The following is a 24,237-nucleotide window of genomic DNA, read 5'->3' on the forward strand; positions in this document are numbered from 1 at the left end:
GCTCAAATTCAAGAGCTCATTCCCTCCCATTGTTGGAGACACGTGTCTAGTAACGACAATCCCGCGGACTGTGCGTCAAGAGGAATATTACCTTCTGAATTGGTAAACCACTCACTTTGGTGGCACGGACCCGCCTGGCTACAACTCCCCCCTGCGGATTGGCCAATCTCTAACTTCAACACCATAAATTTAGATAATATGGACGAAGTTAAATCTTCTCCACTGACTGTGCTCACCATCACTCCCCAACTTCGAGGTAGTGTTACCTTGTATCTCGATTATCGACATGAAGCTGTTATTTTCTGGTGAGACCACGTATCTCCTGGATGGCTGTAAAGTACTGTGCGTTGTGATCTCAAAGTGTGTCTGTTTTCTTACTAAAATACGTTTGATATTGTTAACATATTAAGGTAAGAGTTGTTTTTTTCATTAATTACCGTGTCTTAGTGAATTTGTACAGATAGAAAACAAAATAATGTTTATAATTATGCTATAGCCTTAGTATTTTAGTACAGTACTTAGATTAGTAGGGTTAGAATTTATTCCCGCCATAATAGAATCTGCACGTAACTTTGGTACCCGATATAACTAAAATCAGGAAACGAGGAACAAGCTATGACTGGCACAATTTATAGCCGCCTGTCCAAGTTTTAATCTGGTTCGTCACTTTCAGGGAAATGGATGATTCCGACAAGGAAGTAGATAGTATTCTGTCTGCAATTAAAGAACATTACCCGAACGCATCAGTATCGTAAAGGATATTCCTCAAAACGATGACTTAACTACTAGCCAAGAATCTGTAGACCTACCGAACCTGGCTGATTACGAACCAATGATATTTGATGACATTTGTAATGTATCAGACATCAATTTGAGTTCTGTACATAATGATCATGACTATATAAGCCCAATTAAAGTGCATGATTCTAAAGGCAAAAATGAAAAATTAGAAAATGATGATTGTCTTGAAAATACGACCCCTGAACATGAGGCCTTGGATGAGCTCATGTTGCCATTAACAGAAGGGCAATTCCATAAAATGGTCAACCTCTATACTTTTTTGTCAACTTTATCAAACCCATTACTGTTATACATTTTTGGAAAGCTCGTTAGTGTAGCTTTCCACTCATAACATTGGTTACAAAAAATAAATAAATAAATAAAAAATATATACATGTTTTTTTATAGACTACCGTTTTTTTTTTCCACTCCGATTTACAACCATGTTGGTTATTTTCATAACCAACAAACAAAATTTACTCAAATAAGCCTTATGAATTATTTTTTTGATAGTTTAAGAGTAAAGCTAAATATTAATGCAATTTAGAATTAAGAAAAAGGTTTTCTGTCCACCCTACAGATGTTTAACATTAAGAAAGATTAAATTCTATGTCCGACACCAAAAATGTACGTTTAGTTTTACTATGGCTAGAGGGATTTTTTTTTAAAGCTTGAAATCTAGTATGCAAAGCAAGTTTACATAGGTCTAAATGATCCATGTTTGGAAAAAAATCTATCATGTATGGTTTTTTTTTAATCATGGTGTTGGACGTAGGAAATATTTCCTACGTCCGACTCTACGTCCGACACCAAAGTACTAAAATTGGGTAGTGTATGTTAAATACCGTAACATGCTGCATATACTATAAAACCCTAAGTTGAGTTTTTATCATAGTACTCAATTAACCTGCACTAAGGAACCTTTCAGTTTAATTAGATGTAAAATTTATCCCACACCCCCATTGTTAAACATAAATAAAAACATATCACCCAAATTTATAAGTTTTTGTAAGCTTCAAAAGTAAAAAAAAATATATAACATTTGCTACAACTGTTGGTTATTAAATCTCCTAAACTGTGTTTTAAAGTATTTAAACAAAACCCATATAGGCTAACATGATGGGAAACCAATAAACGTTTACACATTACCTATGAAAATATAATAGCATGCCAGGAAGTTCGCAATTTGGCAACATTGTTTCTCTGCACACTACATTTACAGCAAGAAAAAAACATCTTTAAATTGGAGGGAAAGTTCACAGCACACTGGTGTGCAAAGTTGAGGTTATGTTAGTTGAGTTCAGTTACACAGCTCCTTCTGCTTTCCAAGTTTGATTCATAGATTGTATTTTGCACTGCTTTTTAAATCAGTTCATATTCAGGTAAGCTTATTTCTGTAATTTAGCCTATATTTGAATTCAAACATCTAAATTAGTTTTAATAAATTGTAACTAATCAAACTTACCTAAACAGTTATGTTCCAGTCTAATCTACTAACTGCCTTTAAGCCTAACTGCATTTTTAATATATGATTTTAGTCATATGATTTGAAACTCAAAACAAATAAAAAATATTTACCAAAACAAATTCAGTTTGTTTATGTTTACTTTTCAAGCAAGATGTTTACATTGATTATTTAGTTTAATCATTGACTTTGGATTCATAGTCAATGGTTAAGTACAAGTTTTCATCCATGTATTTTAAGTGCATTTTTCATGCAAAATAATGTTTGATACATCAACATTGATTTTTAAATGTAAGCATTGTTATTTAAGCCTAATCTAATGACTTAAATCTAATTGGATTTTTGTATGGTTTTCAGACCTGGCTTCTGATTGGCTTCTGACCTAGCCCACATTGGACCCATAGCCAGGCTACTGTCTTTACATCGTATGCTTGGATTGCGGAAAATGTCAGTCAAAGCTGTGTTATTGTATCTGATGATCTGGAGCACACAAAAAATCAAATTTACTGTTATTTGAACTTCTTGCTACAACAACTAAAATCAATCCAACCAGATATTACTAAGGTCAATGTATTTTCTGATGGAACATCAGCTCAATTCAAGAATCGCTTTATGTTTTCAGTTCTCCCTTTTCTACAGAGCAATTTTGAGGTTGAGATCCACTGGCATTTCTTTGCAACTTCCCACGGCAAAGGTGTGGTTGACGGCATAGGAGGAACCGTTAAGAGAAGTGTTTGGAACTATTGCAAAGCCAATGCAGGTCATGTTCTGAGCACAGCAGAAGATTTTGCCGAGATTGCTGCTTTAAACAAAGTGCATTATGTGACGGCAGCTGGATCAAAAGATTTCTTAATTGTAGGCGACACAAGCGACGATTTAGTAAAAAGAAAAGTAAAAATTGTTCAAAATCCGGAGTCTTCGGACAGTGATGACTCAGAACAGGAGTATGGCGAGCGTTTCGAAATAGAGAGAAATGACCTAAACCTTCAGGATTTAGTGCCTCAAAAAGACTGGGTTGTGGTTAAATACGATAATGATTACTATCCAGGTGAAGTACAGTGTGTTGAACAAAATGAAGCCAAAGTGAAAGTAATGCATTGCTCCAAGTCAGGTGCATACTATTTCTGGCCAACTGATGAAGACTGTATTATGTACAAAGCCAAAGACATTGTGAAGAAAATTGAGCCTCCTGAACCTTACGGAGGAACAAGAGACCACTATAAATTTAAAAGTATCATCGGTCCACTTCCAGATGTGCTCCCTTGAACACATTTTCTCATGTCTTACGTTTAGGCATATAACCCAAAGTGCCCATGAATTTTTCATTTCATTATTTTTTTTAAAGAGACTAATTTGTAGAGAATGGGTAATTTGTAGGAATTAAGAAGCTGTAACTTTTTTAAGTTAAATAAGCAAAATATCTAATAAAAGATGTAAAGTGTTTAACAGTCTTTTACTTTTTCCCTGAAGGTAAAATGTCAAACCATATTGTGCAACGTAAATGTTCGAAATTTAAATATTTTAAACCCAGGTATAGAGGATTTTAGTAATTTTATTTGCTCAGGCTCATTTAAATGCATGAATAAATGTTTAAAAGGGTTCATATAAAATTGTGAACGTTTTTTTACATTTAATTACTACCTATTATTTGTAAATCTAAAAAAAATCACACAACCTACGTCCGACACCAAAAATTCTACGTCCGACACCGTAGGAGATTTTTTTTTGTGTCAAAACTATTGAACCAAAAAACTTGAACCTAGGCTCTTTTCAAAGCTAATAAGTTTCTTTACATCCATGATTTTTTCTGTTGTTTTATCTCTTTAAAATTCACAGATTTTTAAAGTCAAATAAGGAAAAAAGAAATATCGATTTTGTGCACTCTACGTCCGACAACGCAGAAAAAAATTTGTTTAGCCATTAAAGATTTTAAAATTTAAAAAATGTTACATATTAAAATGTTCTTAAAGAACTGTTCTTTCAAATAAAAATACTAAAGATTAAGGTTTTTTACAAAAAGTAATTTTAAAGCATTAAAATAGCAGAAAAATGTGTCTGAAATCTACGTCCGACACCGTGGAATTGCCCAGAATATTATAGAGAAAAGGAGTTTGAAGAAGAACAAGTAGATGATCCTGACTGGGTTCCACAGCCAAGTCATCTAACAGCAAACAATAGAGAAGAGGAGGTTGAAGAAGAACAAGTAGATGATTCCGACTGGGTTCCACAGCCAAGTCATCTAATAGCAAACATTAGAGAAGAGGAGGTTGAAGAAGAACCGGTAGATGATTCCGACTGGGTTCCACAGCCACGTCATCTAATAGCAAACATTAGAGAAGAGGAGGTTGAAGAAGAACAAGTAGATGATTCCGACTGGGTTCCACAGCCAAGTCATCTAATAGCAAACATTAGAGAAGAGGAGGTTGAAGAAGAACAAGTAGATGATTCCGACTGGGTTCCACAGCCAAGTCATCTAATAGCAAACATTAGAGAAGAGGAGGTTGAAGAAGAACAAGTAGATGATTCCGACTGGGTTCCACAGCCACGTCATCTAACAGCAAACAATAGAGAAGAGGAGGTTGAAGAAGTAGATGATCCCGACTGGGTTCCACAGCCAGATGGAGATGACATCAGTGAACATGAAGTCAAGCCTAATGAAACAATTGGCGTGCCTGCTGAAAACAATCAGGAAGGTATTGGAATGAATAAAAATCAAAGAAAAAGGAAATTTAATGTTGATAAAAATCTATGGTTCGACTTTAAAAACAGGTCATTAGGGGAAAAGGGGTAAAAGTATGTTGGTTGGCAACGACAGAATAAAAAGGGAAAACGGGGGCCAGAAAGAGAAGAAAGAAAAATGGGGCCAACTTGTGACAGTAAAATTTGTCAAAAATCACAATTCAAAGATTGTCAAAGTATTGACAAAAACACATGTCACGCCATTTTTAATGATTTTCGAGACAAAATGTCTTGGGATCAGAAAAAAGTGTATATTGTCTCTCTTGTACAGAAAACAGAAAAAAGAGAGTAACTAAAAAACCTGGAGAAATATCGAGAAGAACATTTACTTATGAGTATAAAATTAGGCTACCTAATGGTAACAATGTCCCTGTTTGTAAAAAAATATTTCTTTCAACATTTGGCTTGAAAGAATGGAGCGTAATGAATTGGGTTTCTGGCGCTCAAGAACATGGTATCGTCGCATCAAAACAGTTCTTAAATTCTTCTCGGACCAAAAAACACACCTCAGATAAATCCAAGGAAATTTTAGCAGAGTTTCTGGATAAAATACCAAAGCTACCGTCTCATTACTGTAGGCAAAATACCAGTAAAGTGTACATAGAACCAACAGGAGCAAATAATATGACTGATGTTTACCGAGAATACTAAAAGCTGTGCCAGAATCATGTTGATGGCCCAGTTAAGCCTTTATCAAAATTTACCTTTTGACGTATTTATTCAAGAGAGGAATCTGTCCTTCCAACCACCAAAAAAGGATCAATGTGATCTCTGCATTTCACATGAAGTTGGAAATGTTAGTGATGATATTTATAATGAACATATTCAGAGAAAAAAACAAAGCTAGAGATGAAATGAAATCAGATACAGAAAATGGGGCAAAGGGGAATTGTATAGTATTGACGCAAGATTTACAGTCTGTTAAAGTTTGTCCCAGTTTGAACGCATCTGCGTTGTATTATAAAACGAAGCTGCTATGTCACAACTTTAGCATCTACGATGTCAATACAGGGAAGGCGAACTGTTATTGGACTGTTATTGGTTTGATGAATCTCAATGTGACCTGACAGCAAACACTTATGCGACATGTATCATAGATTATATGACTAAGAACTGTTTGGTAGAGCCAAAAAAACCAATCATATTGTGGAGTGATGGATGTACATCACAAAATAGAAATTCTACATTCTCTAATGCTCTTTTGAGTTTCAGCGTTGAACATGGTGTTAACATAACACAAAAATTCCTAGAAAAAGGGCATACGCAAATGGAAGTGGACTCTGTCCACTCCGTTATTGAGAGAAAGATAAAAAACAAACCCATTTACGTGCCTAGTGATTATGTTAGGTATACAACAAGTGCTAGACATAACGAACCCTATCAGACAACCACTCTAACTTATGACTTCATAAGAAATTACTCGGTTAAAGGATCAATGGTCTACGAATCAATAAGACCCAGGAAAATCTTTTGGGGATCCAACTGTTACTGATATAAGGGTGATTATGTATTCACCATCGAGTGTTATAAAAACTAAGCTAAACTTTAATGAAGACTTCCAAGACCTCCCTCAAAGAAGAAAACTCAACAAGTCATTAAGTCTATCTTCTTTTCCACAACTTCACTCTAAACCCTTGACTATATCACAGGTGAAATGGAAAAACCTACAAGATCTGAAAATTGTTTTACCCAGAGACTGTCATCATTTTTATGATAATTTGAAATTTGAAGAGCCGCCCGTTTCCGAAACACAGCAGCCTCGACACAAAGGAAAAAACTCAACAAGTCATTAAGTCCATCTTATTTTCCACAACTTCTTCCTTAACCAATTACATTGTAATGCAACAACAATTAGCTGTAAAATAAATTTTCCTACAGTCACCCGACAAAGTTGGCTTCCTTGTACTGTTTATAGTACAGAAAGATGCTAATTGCTGCATATTTATACTTTGCCGTACGGTTTATACTTTGCCGCACATCAGGATTCCAACGAAACAACACAAAACAGCGTGGTTCTATTATGCACGTAATCCGTGTACACTTGGAAATAGGTTGGCAACACTTAAAGATAATTATACTATGAGCAGCTGATTGACTACTATAACTAAGATTTAACCTGTCATTTCGTGTTTATAGTTTCGGTATTTCTGAACTTTCTGGACTTTTCTTTTAAACGTTTTTAAAACATTCCTACGATCTTAATAAACAAGAAAATACCTTTAAAGCATATTTTTAAGGCGCGGAAACCACTCCAAATTATAAAAACATACGGAACTATATTCTCAAAACGTGGAGCACATTTCTTGCCGAGGAAAAATAGCGGAGTGATACAGACCGCGGGTACTACTTTCTCTAGGGCACCATTTGTGTTGCCAGCTGCACCTAAAAATGTGTTGTATAGTGTTTGAAAGACTAATTATTTATATGCTTTATAGTGACTGTAGGAAAAATATAATGTGTAACACGAATGAAAAAGGCCTTTGCTGCACTCGAGATCATTCCACACTCGCCTGCGGCTCGTGCGTAAACATTGCTCTCGTGTGCAGCAAAGTGCCACTTTCACCACTAGTTACACAAATAACTATTGTTCATCTTAACATTGTGATTTAATGTTTTTACTGTGCCCTTATTTTACTTAGCCTGTACTACAGTCAGTCATAGCTTGTTTCCATTTTTAATGTGATAACTCGTATCAGCACGTAAGTGCAAAATGAAATCATCGTGATACCACATATCTTAGATATTTTATAGAACAATTGAAGGGGTCGGCGGAACAAAGTGCTAACCCTACTTTTTGCCCAAATCAGGCTAACAGCACATTCTAGCGGGGTTTTATATGAACTATTAGTTGCCTGCATGGAGTTGCTGATATGTCCGGTAGGTAGCTCTAGTATCGATGTGCATTACGTCGCCTCCCTGTTCTTTGTCAGGCATATTGGTGTCAACACAGTGCTAAGCCATTTGTGCAAAATATGATGGGTGATCATATGGACAACGAACAGGTCAGAAGGCAACTTTTTATTGATGAACATGAAGAAAGTGACGTATCTGTTGACAACAGTGATGCTGATCCTGACTTTTTACCGAATTTGTTATTAGAAGATGAAAATAATGTAAGTACAGGTTAGCACTATATTACTCTAGGTTAACCTGAAAAGTTTTGTGATAGCATTTTATTTTTTAATAAGCGTATATTTTATTATTTTTACAGCTTTATTGTTCTGTAATATGCTAAAACACTTTATACTTGTAAAGCAAAATTTGTTTGGTATTTCCATCACTAGTAGTATTTGAAATCAAACTTTCATTGTAACTACGCACTTGAGGGTTAGCATTGTGTTGCCTCAAGGAATGGTTCGCTAACTGATATTTATGGGTTAGCACTACAAAAACATATGATTTTAAATCTTTGATAGATAGTACTATAAGAAATTTATAAAAAGATAAACTAATTATTTTTATTATTTCAGGAGGATGCTCCAGCAGACTTGGCAGGAAACGAAATACGGGCCCGTTCTCCCCATCCTACACCTGAGAAGCCTGTTCGAGGTCGAAAAAGGAAAGTGAACATGTCTAAAAAAGAGAGAAATAAGAAAAGGAAAAATGAAGGTAGGCCTTATATAAATAGAAACGGGCGTCCTGTCGCTGCCCATTCTGTTGGTGAACTTTGTAATTGCCCTCTTAAGTGCCAAGATAAACTACCAGAGCCAATAAAAAATCAAATATTTGATGGTTTTTGGAATCTAGCAAATTTCGACAAACAAAACGCTTATTTGTTTGGCTTAATAGAGGCTTATGATGTAAAGAAAAGGTACGGAGGGATGGCACCTGAGGAATCAAGGCGGCAAAAATCTTATTATTTTAAGTTGAATGTAAACAGTAATCTGGTTAAAGTATGCCGAAAGACTTTCATGGCTGTGCATGGCCTCCAAAACAATAGAGGTCGGTTGAACAATCTTTTGAAACAAATTAAATCATCATCTACGCCAACAAATGACAAGAGAGGAAAGCACTCTAATCGACCTAACCGAGTCCCTGATGAAAGCGTTGCCTCTGTGCACAGCCATATAAAGTCAATACGGTACCTACATACCAAACTCATTACAGCCGAAAACAAAATCCTAACAGAAGGTATTTTGATTGTGACCTTAATATTACATCTTTGTACAGAGATCATTATCTTAATTATTGTACAGAACAAAATGTGACCCCAGCATCGGAAGACAAGTACAGGCGTATTTTCAACGAACAATACAATATAGGGTTCAAATTACCTAAATCGGATACTTGCAAAACATGTGATATGATTCATATTAAGTTGAGTGAACCAACAACAAGCGAGGAGGAAAAAGCAAGTTTGCGAAATGAAAAAGAATTGCATTTGAGAAGAGCTGATGCTATGCAGGCAAAGCTTACTGAATACACAACAGAAGCTAAGATGCATCCTGATAGGTTGCATACAATATCTATTGACCTGCAACAAACACTACCCACCCCTAAACTCACCTGTGGCCCAGCATTTTACTTACGGAAGCTATGGACCTACAATGTTGGTATCCATGACTGCGGAAACAATCAAGGTTACATGTTTATGTGGGACGAAGGAACCGCAAAACGAGGCAGTGAAGAGATTGGTAGCTGTTTGTACAAATACATAACTTGCATGAATATCAAAAGCGAAAAGTTGGCTATATTCTCGGACAACTGTGGTGGCCAAAATAAGAATTACAACCTTGTAGCACTATACAACTAACTTCGACAAAATTGTTGAACATTATTACCTAATACCTGGCCATACCTTTCTACCCTTGGACCGAGATTTCGCAAAAATTGAAAGAAAAGTTCCAAAAAAAACATCCACTTGTTTACACGCCGGATCAGTGGAGGGACATAGTAGTGAAGTGCGGACAGAATAAGAAGTTTGTCGTTACTCAAATGAGCTGCGAGGACATGCTTAATCTAGCTGATTTGAAGAAAACTTTAAAAACAGTTCAAAACAAGACTGAATTCGGAGACAATCCTATGTTTAGCAAGGCGATTTGTTTCAAATTTGAAGAGAAATCCCCAATGACCATGATGATAAAACATCGGCTTAACGCTGAGTTTGCTTCTGTCTCGTTGAAAAAGAAAGGAAAACCGGGAGCTGCCCGAGAACTAACAAACAAACATAGGCTAAACAACTTAACAAACAAGCAACAATGAAAGACAAAGGAATAAAACAAACCACTTTGCCAACCTAATAACCTACAGTGAGCTTAGCTTAACTAACTATGCCTAGGCAGCCTAATAATTAATTACAAGAACTATAAAAAACATTACACAACTTATTAAATATAAATTTAAAAACATCGTTTTTCAAGCATTTTTCACGATGTCCGGTAATGAAGTCTTATTCCTATTTCGTATTGTCGACGAACCCAAACCTAACCCTAACCTCTAAGAAAAAGAAAGAAGAACAAGACCCACTAAAGACAAGAGTAACAAACAAATACCCCCGCTGCAGCAAATCTGCCGACTTAGGGAATTTCCATTTGCCTGGATTGATTTTCAATTAATTTATTAAATTAACATTTATGTTTAACGAGTTCTTGGGTTAGCTGCTACAGGGAAACTAATAAAGTGAGTTTTTTATGACAATACAAATAGCTTAGTATGAAATAAATAAATCCGCCAAGTTTGATCAAAATATATATCCATAAACAAGCCAACTACAACATCTCCATAAGAATAACATGGGAATTTTTAATTAAACATTTTTGAATTGTCACCGTAACAATTCACCGTACAAAAACACTTTGATATATTAAATTATTTGTTTTTTTTAAGCTATTTAAAAAGGTCTGGAGAATAATTTATAAATTTTGTGTTTTAAGGCTAAAAAAATAGAAACCCCATTTTTACCCCATAAAACCCCCCGTTAAACCCAGATCCCATGGTCCGATCATGCTGGTTCGCGCAAACTCATTCAAGTTCATCCCACCTTACACCTTCAAACCAAATTTTATAAAAATCGGACAAAAATTACTCAAGTTATCGTGCGGATGGACACACACACACATATATATATATATATAAATATAAAAAAATTGTCTATATATTTTTTAGTCTATATAAAAATTTGAAAGAATGGTGTTTTAAACTCTGGGGATAACCAGTGCCAAAAATGGTGAGAGCCCTGAGGGCTTAGGTCACATGTTGACCTGACTTGAAGTAATGTGACAAACAATTCTAGGTCTGTGTCCAACAGAGTAGAGGGGTTTTTTAGTGAGTAGTCTGTGATAGATTCAGGAGTCTCACACTACAGGCTGGCTACCTGTGTTCGTAAAAGCATTTTCCCTCCTCTCCCTTAAAAATGCTTACAACGGTTTTCTTAAAATGTGGCATACTAGCCACAACTAAAATTTGAAAGTAATGGCATGGCTAAAATGTGCCGCAACTTATAAAATCACGTTTTTACATCTATATAGTTAATACACTACATGTTTTTTTTCTTGTGGCAATTAATATGAGAGAACGGCTGGGCGTAGAAACTTGGTAGAGGTGTCTAAAAGGTCATAGTCCATATGAGCCATCAAAAGAGAAACAAGTTCAATTCCCTTGGGGAATCTGCCACGGCTACCTGCCACAGTCTGGTAGAATTCATGGGTAGAATTGGCAACGTCGCAAGTGTTGTTGTTTAGTGACAGACGTCCCCCCATAAGATGACATGTCAGACAGGTTACACCAGCTTATTAATTCGCACTTTATTGATTTAAATTCATGAACATAAATTATTAAAATATTGAAAATAAAACATACAGAATTGAAAACCGAAACAATATGTCTTAAAAATCTATATGTGTACATTTTAAGCGGAGTCAATCAGTAACCAATCTTTCGTAAATACACAAATACCACTAGCTGCTTCCAAAAAAAACAGCTGTTACAACCCCACTTACAACGTTGCCACTTCGAAGGCCGCGGCCTGGAGTTAATGGCCTGGTTAAAGGCGGCCGTGGCTCTGCCCCAGCGACCTTTAAAATTCCCTTCCTATCTATATATTTAATGCGCTACATGTATTTTTCATGTGGCAACTAATTTGAGAGAACGTCTGGGCGTTGAAACTTGGTAGAGGTGTGTAGTGTGTGCAATAATTTACCATAATGATGTCATTTTTGCCATATTTATATTTGTGTTATAAAAGAGTTATTTTATTTATAGTTTATTTACTTTCCATAAAAGAGTTGGCGTTGACAATATTATTTGTATTTGTGGCCTGGGGCCTGTTTCATGAAAAGATATAAGCTTGATAAGTGTTTACCTGACATTATCTACTTAATATATAATTCAGTTGTAAAAATATTTGTACAACTAAATCTAGAGTTCTACTGGACAAAATTTATTAACTAATAGTCGTTAGAAAGCTTATTAAAGTTTGTTTTTGTTATGATTTATGGTGAAAAATTTAAACAAATATGGTTTCTATAAGAAATACTTTGAAAACGGCATTTTCACACTTTTTATTTGGGTACGACTTTTTGCTGTTTTTTTTGTATTTCCAAGTATCAATTTTTAGGAAATTTAATTCTATTTCAGAATACACCTTCCACTTTAGTCAATCTCCTCACCATTTAAAAGTTATCTGCAAAAAAGCTAAGCAACCTCCAAATTTATAGTAATGAGAAAATACTAAGTTAGGAATATTTTTGTTAAACTTTGTACAACTAAATCTAGACTTCTACTGTACCGATTTTGTTACTTAATGGGTCGTTGGAAAGCCTAATTCGTGTAAATTTGCAAATAGTTATGAAAGTTTGATTTTATTTCATATTTGAGGTGAAAAAAAAACAATAATACATTTAAAACGTCTTTTTTCAAGTTTATATTTCCAAGTGTATATTTGTAGCAAACTTTAGACTGCCTTTATTGAGTACTAGCAGAGTACCCGTCCTTCGTACGGGGTTGGCATAGAAGTATAAAATGCTTATTGCAGTTATGGGAGACGACACAGTTTAAGGAAATTTGGGCTTTTAATTTATACGGTATCATATAGTGTGGCACACATCTACCATAGCCCTAATGTTCTACCACTGCAGCTAAGCCATGGAAAAAGTATGTTCTCATTGTGTACCACAACTTTTTGTTGCTAGTTGGTTCAAATTAGCTGTTGTAATAAATGCAAAAAACATAATAGTTCTGCACCCTGTTGGTTAGCCTCATAACTTGTAATGCTATTCAATCATAGAACCACCTTGTACAGTTGAAACGGCTGACAAAATTCTTTAATTCCCTTAAATATGAATACTCATAAGGTTAACATGAGAAAATCCAGAGCCACTGTGGCGGAGGCTGAATTTTTATTTCAGGATCAGTGTTGCCTACAGTATTATTTTGAGGCTTCTGATTGGCTAAGGGAATATCATTACCGCGACGATACGGTTGATGCCATCGGCCTCGGTGGCGTAGTGAATAGAGTGCTGGGCTAATGGTCCGAAGGATCCGGGTTCGAATCACACCCGTAGCACTATTTTTTGTATTTGATTTTTTTTCATTATCAACAAGTTTGGTTGGTTTGGTTAGGTTATGACGGTTTAATTTTATAATTAAAACATTATGAAAATTGAATTTGACCCATTTATAGTTTTATTTTATGAACAGATTTTTTTCCGGTTAAACCTTCATTTGATTTTTCATCATAAGCAAGTCTGGTTAGTTTGGTTAGGTTATGATGGTTTAATTTTATAATAAAAAAATTATAAAATAGGATTTGAGGCATTTATAATTTTGTTTTATGAACAGAACTATTTTTTTCGATTAATAAACCTTCATTAGATTTTTTCATTGTCAGCACGTTTGGTTGGTTAGGTTAGGTTATGACGGTTTAATTTCATAATAAAAAAATATAAAATTGAATTTGAGGCATTTATAATTTTATTCTATGAACAAAAATAATTGTTCAATTACTAAACCTTCGTTATAGTCAATCAGAATTCTCTAAATGACACTGTTGGCAAAATTAATCCTGAAAAACAAATTGTGCGTGGCGGAGCCTAAAAGGGTTTTTGAGGTTTGAATATGTCTATATTATGTTAATCAGGAATGTCAGCTATCATATCATACCAAATTTTAACCTTGTCGGTTTAGTATTTACTTTAGTATGTACTTGTCACAAACATCCATCCATCCATCCATCCATCAATCCATCCATACATCCAAACTTTCTTACTTATAATATTAGTAGGATACGTAAACTGTTGTAATATTGCTTGTTTATGGATATATTTTTATCAAAATTGGCAAATTTCTTTCTTTCATACTAAGCTAATAATATTTGCCTATAAATCACTCTTCGTTGCCCTCCCTGTCTGTAGGCAGCAAACCTAGGTAATCGTTAAACCTAATGTTATTGAATTAGATTTAATTGAAAATAAAGTCACACAAATAGAATTTTGCTTAGGCTGCAGGTTTGCTGCGGTTGGGGTATTATGGAATTTATATTTATGTAGAAATAAGACATTTGTGGTCGTAGTGATTAACTCTAATTTATATAAGATACTAAATAATCCCGTTGGTCACAATTAGTAGCGCCGGTCACTTTGTTATTTGAACAGCTACTGCAAACCACCGCTACTATTCGTATTTGCAGCCATACCCGTGCCTTGCAAAGGGGTCAGTATGAAAAAGAGACAATGTTGGTTCTTTGAAAATGCCAAATGGTTTCTTTCCTACCATTTTATTCAGAAACAAACTTTAACTGTATTACTGAACTCGATAATAGTACGTTTTGGTTAACTCATACTGTGAATGTAGGCTATTTAGACTACCTACGATACAAAACCAATAATAGATTTTAAGGTACAATAAAAGAACGTGTTTAATGGTTTGCACTGTAAACAAAAAAGCTATCACAACAGTTACAAACCGAAAAATAGAGAAAATAGAATCAAAATAGGGTAATTTTCTAACATATTTTAGTGAAATTATAATCAGGCAAACGGTAATTCACTCAGTCTATAGATTTGCTGCGGCAGGGGGATTATATTGCTGTTTACACAAAAATAAATCAAAAAAATAAACCTCTTAAAACTCAGGATAATGGCCTGGCAATGATAATAGAATCTGAATTATTTCTTATATCCATGAATGATTTCTTTTACAACGAACTATTCCCTGTAAAATATTATTACAGTATTTCACAAATATTAGTACAAACTCAGTATAATTATTGTATTAATAGTCAAATGTATAATAGATCTAATAAACTAGTTTACCTTGTGGTTGCCAGATTCTTGAAATGAGTATATATCTTGCTCGATGTACATTTCGCTACATGTGTAGCATCGTCAGGAGCACAGTTTGTCACATTAGGCTATTTAACACAAACACTATTTACAAATATTTACATTTTCGGTCGGATGACGATTTACGGTACGTAAAGTCATAGGAACACAGTCATAGGAATACACAACTTATAATAGATCATAAACATAAACAAATGAAGTAACTGAAAAAATCATACACTAATGAAATTTCATTAACATATGGTTTGACAGCTCCATTTAAGTAATGTTAAATAATGTTTACATTCGGGCTAGTGACATCATTATTTTAAATTTATAATCCTTACCATCTCTGTTCTTATATTCGTGCAGTATTTAATACGTTTGAACCAGCTGTGTGGAATTGTGAAATCAAAATTCATTTGACAGTTAGTTCTGCTTGTTTACATTTTTAAACTGTTTTTAAACTGTAGGTTTGTTCTTTGTTACCATGGATACCATCAATCAATATTTACTTTTAAATAGTTTTTGAGTTTATCTCATACAAACACACACACACACACAGACACCACCTCTTCTTTATAATAGTATAGATAGATATAGATAGATAGAAGATAGATAGATTTTCAAGAAATACATAATAGTAATTTGCAGGAAATTTTATTCTCTATCAGAATATCACCTTCCACTTTGGGTCGATTTCTTCACCATTTCAAAGTTATTTGAAAAAACGTTAAGCAACCTCCCAATTTATATAGTGGTGAGAAAATACTGAATCAAAGATGTTGTTAAAATCTGTACAATTAAATCTGCAGTTCTACTGATCCGATTGTATTAACTAATAGGTCATTTGATAACCTAATTCGTGTAGATTTGCAAATAATTATGAAAGTTTGATTTTTTTCAGATATACTAGGTTAAACCCGTCAAAGTCGACAGTTATACTGTTGAGTTTGCAAGCAAGATCGTTTGACTATAAATCGATGATAATTCCATTTTTTTTACAATTTGGGTTGTTTGTGATTTAGCAGTCGAAAAAAATCCAATTTATATTGTTTTATCTGGTAATATACTAGATAAATTAATGATGATGCTTGATTACAAATATGTGTTTTCATAGCTTTATTTTAAGACCGAAATTATGAAAATTGGTTGGGTAGAAGAGCTAACCCGACTCGGAAAAGAAAAATCAATAATTTTTATAGATGATAATAATTGGTTTACCAGAATACTGTACATATTCTAATCATATGAAACATCATGGTGGAAGGAAAAAAGGTTTTTTCCTTCCACCATGATGAAACATGTGTTAATAATTTAACAGCTTATTGTTATATCTATATATAATGCCAAAAGTACCCATGAACTTTTGAGATAACTACAAGTCACACCCCCCCATAAACCATATAGGTATCTGTACATTTATAAGCAGAGTCAATATTGTCATAGTCCAGTAACCAATCTTTCGTAAATACACAAATACCATTAGCTGCTTTCAAACAAAACACCACTTACGACGTTGCCACTTCGAAGGCCGCGGCCTGGAGTTAAAGGCGGCCGTGACCCTACGCTTTTGTGGGCTTGTTTTTAGCGAATTTCCCACATAGGGAATAGGTTATTACCGTAGATCTCATGGTAAGACTTGGACCTGGGACCTGTTTGCTTTTTCATTTTGATGTCCCTAGAAGCCAAAACACCATCCGTTCAAATTCATATATATATATATTATTTTCTTGCATGTTTAGGGCTACTAATATAATAAAAATCAAAAACATAGTTAACAAAGTATCCTTTTAGCGAATTTCCCATATAGGGAATAAGCTATTACCGTAGTACTCACGGTAAGACCTGGACCCGGGACCGATTTTTTTTTCGTTTTGAGGTCCCTAGAGGTCAAAAACACCATCCGTTCAAATTCATATATATATATATATGTATGTGTGTCCGTTAGCGCGATAACTCGAGCAAAAATGATCCGATTTTAATGAAATTTGGTACAAACGTGTAAACCTACGTTTATTCGAACGAGTTCGCGAACCAGCATGATCGGACCATGGGAACGGGGGTTTATGGGGGCTTTTATGGGGTAAAAATGGGTTTTCCCCATTTTTGACCCAAAAAAACATAAAATTTTGCAATTTCTTTTGAAACTATTTTGTAGAGCTTAAAAAAACAAATAATTTAGTATATTGAAGCGTTATAATGCGCCTAATGGTTACGGAGAAAATTCCAAAAAATTGTAAATTTAAAATTCCCATGTTATTCTTATGGAGAATAAGTAAACTGTTGTAGTTTGCTTGTTTATAAACATATTTTGCCCAAATTTGGAAAATGTTTTTATTTCTTACTAACTATTAACATTTTACATAAAAAACACTTTTACCCTCCCTGTTGCACCAAACCTAAGTATGTTTTAAACTGATTCTATTTAAATAGGGAATAAATGTGATATTTTCAAGGAGACATTTTAGTGTGAATCCATTCAGTGAAATGGAAATTCGCTTAGTCTGCAGGTTTGCTGCGGCGGCAGTATTTAATAAATATTTTATTTTTAATGACGACATGATTTAAGGACTAAGTCCATTATCAAGTCATATTAACGAAACGGCACACGGAAGATTTCTCAGGTGCCGTTTGACGTCACTAACTGCTGACATCACTTTGAGGGAACACCAATACCGCAACGATACGGTGTTCAGCCATCGGCCTCGGTGGTGCAGTGGATAGCGTTGCGGGCTGATAATCCGGAGATCCGGGTTCGAATTCCGGCGGCAGCACTAACTTTTTATCAACAATTTTTTCATATCAGCAAGTTTGGTTGGTTTGGTTAGGTTATGACAGTTTAATTTTATAATTAAAAATTATAAAATTTAATTTTAGACAATTATAATTTTATTTTATGAACAAAACTATTTTTTAGATTAGTAAACCTTTATTCGATTTTTCCATTATCAGCACGTTTGGTTAGTTTGGTTAGGTTATGACAGTTTAATTTAATAATAGAAAATTATAAAATTGTCTGTTTCTTCAGACGCAGCAGTTAGTGACGTCAGCAGTTAGTGACGTCAAACGGCACCTGAGAAATCTTCCGTGTGCCCCACCGGTCATATTAATTTATCATAACCTCATTCATGTGTAAGAATGAGGTTATGATAAATATGACCCGATAATGGAATGGGCATACGGGAGGGACGTTGGCTAAAGGTGTGGTGACGTCATATCTATAGTGGCTAATGTCTTCTCTTGAGGCAACACGATTACCGTAACGAGACGCTGTATTTCCAGCGGCGTTCGTGGCATAAATAGTTGGTAGCGCATCGGACTAGTATTCAGGAGATCTGGTGTTCGGAACCCGTCGGGGACATTAATTTTTTGTCAAAGATTTTGCTTTATTTGATTTTTATCTTATATCTGTTTTATATTATCAGCAAGTTTGGTTGGTTAGGTTAGGTACAATTAAAAAGTTTATTTTATGACTACAAGTTATAAAATTAACTTAATTTAAAATTTTCAACTTAGCGGTTCTAGCGGCGAACGCTGACACGATGTTAGCCATCGTCCCTCCCGTGTGTCCCACCGACTCGATAATGGACTTAGTCTCCGAATCATGTCGTCATTAAAAATAAAATAATTATTAAAAAGGATACTTTGTTAACTATGTTTTTATATTCATATATGTGTCCGTTAGCACGATAACTCGAGAAAAAAATGATCCGATTACAATGAAATTTGGTACAAATGTGTAAACCTACGTTTGTTTATTCGAACGAGTTCGCGAACCAGAATATTTGGACCATGGGAACGGGGTTTTATGTGGTTTGCTTGTTTATGGATATGTTTGAATCAAACATGGCAAATCTATTTATTTTATACTAACTTATTAATATTTTATTAAAAACATACTTTATTACCCTCCCTGTAGGCAGCAAACCTAGGTACTCGTGAAACCTAATATTATTTGGAATAATTGAAAATTAAATGAGGCGAATGGAAATTCACTTAGTTTTTTTTTTTTGCTGCGGTGGGGGCATGCTTTAGAGAAGAGAAGAGAAAACTAAAATTAGGACTACAAACTACAGTACTACCCTACAAGACAAAACTGGGTAGTTATAGGTATGCCTGATGGGCCCCTGGCAAAGAAGATCACATATCTCGACCATCCTAAAGAATCCCTTGAACCTTTAGATAATCCTATCTTCAATACATAGTTCATAGTTAGTTCATAGTTCACTTTATCTTCTCCACGGTCATCAAGATCGGGGAATCGTCAGAAATTTCTTTCTTCATGCTGTAGGCCTACTGTGAGCATTTTTTTAGGGCCTATTTAGAAAGTTATGGTCATTATAAGATTCATTTAGGTTGATGAGATATGGTTGGTTTTGAAGATATTTTTTTAGTGATTAAATAAAACTTTTCGTGCCAGTTATTGATTTTAGATTGTTTGGTAGAAGATAAAAAGCCTAGTTCCCATGAAATGTGAGGTTGAGCTAGTTTTTTGGAGCCTATGTTGTTCTAGGTTTAGGTTTGTTTTGTTTCTCAGATTATATTTGTGGCATTCGTGTCTTAAAGTGTTTGGTTTGTTTTTTATAAACTTCATTGCTTCAAGGATATAGGTGGAAGTGATGGCGAGAATTTGGTTATTAGGGAAAAAGTGGTCTTGGTAGTGTGCTTCTTCTATGATTCCCAAAGCCTTTTGTTACAGTATTACAAGTTTCTTTAATGATGTTTGATCTGTGGATCCCCAGGCTATTATTCCAAAATTTATGTAAGCTGCACAAATTTTGGAAATAGCCATAATTAGGTACATTAACAAAAACTAGAACAATATCAACATGAAACATTGATTGTGCACATTTATGTTCAATAACAAAGTTTTGTAAACTAACAAATAACTTAATTGCAGGATGAATTATTGGAAGCAACCACAACCACCCACAACTCAGTGTACATCGAGGCTGCCTGGTCTAGGTCTATTAAACCAAAGCCTGCTAAGCAAACTAGAGAATAAAAAGACAAGCCAAGTTTAAAGAAGAAGAAGAGAAGAGGGGGCAGCTAAATTTTTATTTCAGGATTAGTGTTGCCTGCAGTATTAATTTGAGGCTTCTGATTGGCTGAGGCCGCTGAGGGAACATCACTACCGCAACGATACGGTTTGATGCCACCGGCCTCGGTGGTGAAGTGGATAGAGTCTAGAGTGCTGGGCTGGTAATCCGAAAGCCCCGGGTTCGAATCCCACCCGTAGCACTATTTTTTTGTATTGGATTTCTTCATTATCAACAAGTTTGGTTGGTTTGGTTAGGTTATGACGGTTTAATTTTATAATTAAAACATTATAATATTGAATTTGACCCATTTATAGTTTTATTTTAAGAACAGAAATATTTGTTTCGATTAAGCCTTCATTCGATTTTTTATTATCAGCAAGTCTGGTTTGTTTGGTTAGGTTATGATAGTTTAATTTTATAATTAAAAAATTATAAAATAGGATTTGAGGCATTTATAATTTTATTTTATGAACACAACTATTTTTTCGATTAATAAACCTTTAGATTTTTTCATTGTCAGGACGTTTGGTTGATTTGGTTAGGTTATGACGGTTTAATTTCATAATAAAAAAATATAAAATTGAATTTGAGGCATTTATAATTTTTATTCTATGAACAAAACTAATTTTTCAAGTAACCTTCATTATAGTCAATCAGAAGCCTCTTAATGACACTGTTGGCAAAATTAATCCTGAAAAACAAATTGTGCGAGGGGGCAACGGCAATGTCGGCAATGGAATGGCGATGGCAATGGCTGGCACTCCTTTGTCCTTTGTTTTGCTTGCATATTTTTATTTTATTTACTGTAGTTGGTTTTAGTGTTTTAGTTGTATTTTTTAGTAGGTTTAGCAGTAGGCTATGAGGATTAGGATAGCGGATAGGCGAAAGGATTTAATAGATGATCTGTTGAACAGTGGTTAGTTGTAGAATAATAACTTAGATTAAGTTTTATGTGGTCAATATTTCTGATGTAAATTAGTGATGAAACTGTTTTATTTCTTTATTAGGAGTTCTTTGTTTGATGTCGTCATTGAACTAGACCTATATGTTTGTTAGGCCTAAGTTACTTTAAAATTTAATTGTTCAAGCCGCGTTTACACGTTGCGTGTAGTGCAGGCAGGTTACATTACCTAGGCAGGTAGGTCTAGGCCTAGTTGACTCGTGTGCCTAGGACAGTTACAGTTAGGGCTTCCAAAGGTTTAGGCACAACTTTTCAGGAGAGCCCTTCAAAGTTTTATCATGTCAGAAACTTACTTTACCTCTTACTTACCATAAGTTACATTTTTCTCGACTGCCGATAACTTGTGTGCCTAGGACAGTTACAGTTAGGGCTCACAAAGGTTTAGGCACAACTTTTCAGGAGAGCCCTTTAAAGTTTTATCATATCAGAAACTTACTTTACCTCTTAGGCCTACCATAAGTTACATTTTTCTCGACTGCCGATAACTTGTGTGCCTAGGACAGTTACAGTTAGGGCTCCCAAAGGTTAAGGCACAACTTTTCAGGAGAGCCCTTTAAAGTTTTATCATATCAGAAACTTACTTTAGGCCTACCTCTTACCATAAGTTACATTTTTCTCGACTGCCGATAACTCGTGTGCCTAGGACAGTTACAGTTAGGGCTCCCAAAGGTTTAGGCACAACTTTTCAGGAGAGCCCTTTAAAGTTTTATCATATCAGAAACTTACTTTACCTCTTACCATAAGTTACATTTTTCTTGACTGCCGATAACTTGTGTGCCTAGGACAGTTACAGTTAGGGCTCCCAAAGGTTAAGGCACAACTTTTCAGGAGAGCCCTTTAAAGTTTTATCATATCAGAAACTTACTTTACCTCTTACCATAAGTTACATTTTTCTCGACTGCCGATAACTTGTGTGCCTAGGACAGTTACAGTTAGGGCTCCCAAAGGTTTAGGCACAACTTTTCAGGAGAGCCCTTTAAAGTTTTATCATATCAGAACTTACTTTACCTCTTACCATAAGTTACATTTTTCTCGACTGCCAATAACTCGTGTGCCTACATAGGACAGTTACAGTTAGGGCTCCCAAAGGTTAGGCCTAAGGCACAACTTTTCAGGAGAGCCCTTCAAAGTTTTATCACAGAGGATACTGTCTGGTAACCAGATGTGGATTAGGCGTCCAGTAGTGACGTCATCGGGTTGTGGGGTCCCGGAACGCCATTACCACAACGATACGATGTTTGGTAAGCGTTGTTCGTGGTGTAGTGGATAGAGTGCTCGGCTGATATCCAAGAGGTCCCTGGTTCGAAACCCATCGGTTTCTTTAACTTTTTGTCACTGATTTTGCTTTGAATGTACTGTAATTTCTTCTTAACTGTACATCTTTTGTTAGAATTTTTGGCATTTATAAATTTAGGCTATGTTATGAAGAGAATTGAACCTTCATTTGATTTTTTTCATTATCAGCAAGTTTGGTTGGTTAGGTTAGGTTAAGGTAAATCACCCAAATTCCGAACGGTTAAGGGTGGTTGAGCTATTTAAACATATTTTTCTCTGACTTAATTAAGAGTAAAGGTAAATTACTTTGTTCATATGTATTTGCAAAGTTATATTCTACAATTTAATATAATGAACGATACACTAAATAAAATAAAAACAGATAAAAACGGCAATATCTAAGTCGAACAGATTGGATGAGTAATGCCCAAGACCGAACGGCGCATGTCCCAACACCGAACGATCGACTCCCAATACCGAACGACCTTAAAATCAGTCTAAAATGGTTGAACATTGACGAAAATGATGATGTTGTAAGATAAAATGAAGTTACTGACCTTCTGTTGCATTACGACATTGATGACGACTCGTTAACTAGATCGGAACTGACTGAACTGTCAGAACAGAACTGAAAGTCACTGCCATCTAAATATAGTACGAAGGAAAAATAATTACAGAAATAGTTACGAACAAGAATGTATGTTTTTATTTTAACAATACAAAATAATGTTTAGGTAAGTTAAGTTCAAAGATTACTAACTTAGGCCTAATACAAAGAATTACAAATTCGGACAAAAAATAAATTGGAGACAAATATAAAATCCATATTTAAGTACCTACATCATATTTACAATGGGTGGCTTCAGCAAATCAAGAAGTGTGTGCTCAAGCGGCTACAAAAGGAATGTGGACATAACTTAGTTGTGTTGTTTTAAATGTGAGCATGGACTTGAAAAATTACTGTCACATGGAAGAAATATACTTGAGAATAAAATCAAATCAACCTATAACTACTTTGAAAACACGTCTTGAGACAATTATTGCACTTAAAAAGTCATATTTGAACAAGTAGATTATAAACATTACAGGTAACAAGAAAGACACTTTAATGTACATACAATGAAAATTGAACTTACAACTAAAAATATTTACAATATTTACAGTCCTATACAATATTTACAATGTGCTGAAGTCACTAACTTATTTTGACATGATTTTATCTTTGAACGAAAAAAACCCTCTTCTTTCCACTACAGGGGCACTCAGAATTTGGACAATTTCAGTCAGAAGGACGTCATTATCTATATCATCTTCCTCGGGCCAAACAAATTTGTTACCTTTTCTTGTTAGGAATTTGATGCTAGCAGATTCGTCTTTAAGCGCCTTAACTTGTCCTGGGAAAAATTGTTTTTGGCCTTTAACAAGATGAGGGACAACGACCCAACTGTTGATGCTCAGGTTTGCCAGATCTTCGGGCTCAATAGGTATAGGGTCGGCTTCACTTTCGGATGAATTCAGTTCTTCTTCGAAGCAAATCTTTTTAGCAGTCCGTTTCTTGGTGGAGACATTCTCTTTTTTTATAGCTTTCTTTGTTTCTCTAATTTGCCTTTGCTCTTTCTCTTCGTCTAGTTTTCTTTTCTTCTCTTCTCTTTCTTTGATGTACAACTTAAAGCTGTCCCCAGTTATTGCTGCAGGAGTGGGATCTCTGGATTT

The 24,237-nt window shown here is 34.8% G+C and overlaps 1 protein-coding gene across 1 annotated transcript; it reads left to right on the forward strand.

Moving 5' to 3' along the window:
- The first annotated feature begins 3,607 nt into the window (after nt 1-3,607).
- On the forward strand, nt 3,608-10,186 carry LOC128984607 (gelsolin-related protein of 125 kDa-like). The gene is made up of 7 exons (XM_054403943.1): nt 3,608-3,611; nt 4,336-4,938; nt 5,710-5,780; nt 7,915-8,097; nt 8,455-8,593; nt 9,181-9,618; nt 10,041-10,186. Exons 1-7 carry the CDS (start codon nt 3,608-3,610, stop codon nt 10,184-10,186), a joined length of 1,584 nt encoding a protein of 527 aa, XP_054259918.1.
- Nucleotides 10,187-24,237: the final 14,051 nt, after the last annotated feature.

This window comes from Macrosteles quadrilineatus, unplaced genomic scaffold, assembly GCF_028750875.1.
Source record: "Macrosteles quadrilineatus isolate MER2022 unplaced genomic scaffold, UCM_ALF_1.0 Scaffold_2__2_contigs__length_208266976, whole genome shotgun sequence".
Classification (NCBI taxonomy): Eukaryota; Metazoa; Arthropoda; class Insecta; order Hemiptera; family Cicadellidae; genus Macrosteles; species Macrosteles quadrilineatus.

Bases quoted from the DNA above. Each gene is read 5' to 3' on its own strand.
- LOC128984607 (XM_054403943.1), top strand. The intron at 8,098-8,454 runs GTAAGTACAGGT...TTATTATTTCAG, and splicing joins TATTAGAAGATGAAAATAAT to GAGGATGCTCCAGCAGACTT. The intron at 9,619-10,040 runs GTAGCTGTTTGT...TCAAATTTGAAG, and splicing joins ACGAGGCAGTGAAGAGATTG to AGAAATCCCCAATGACCATG.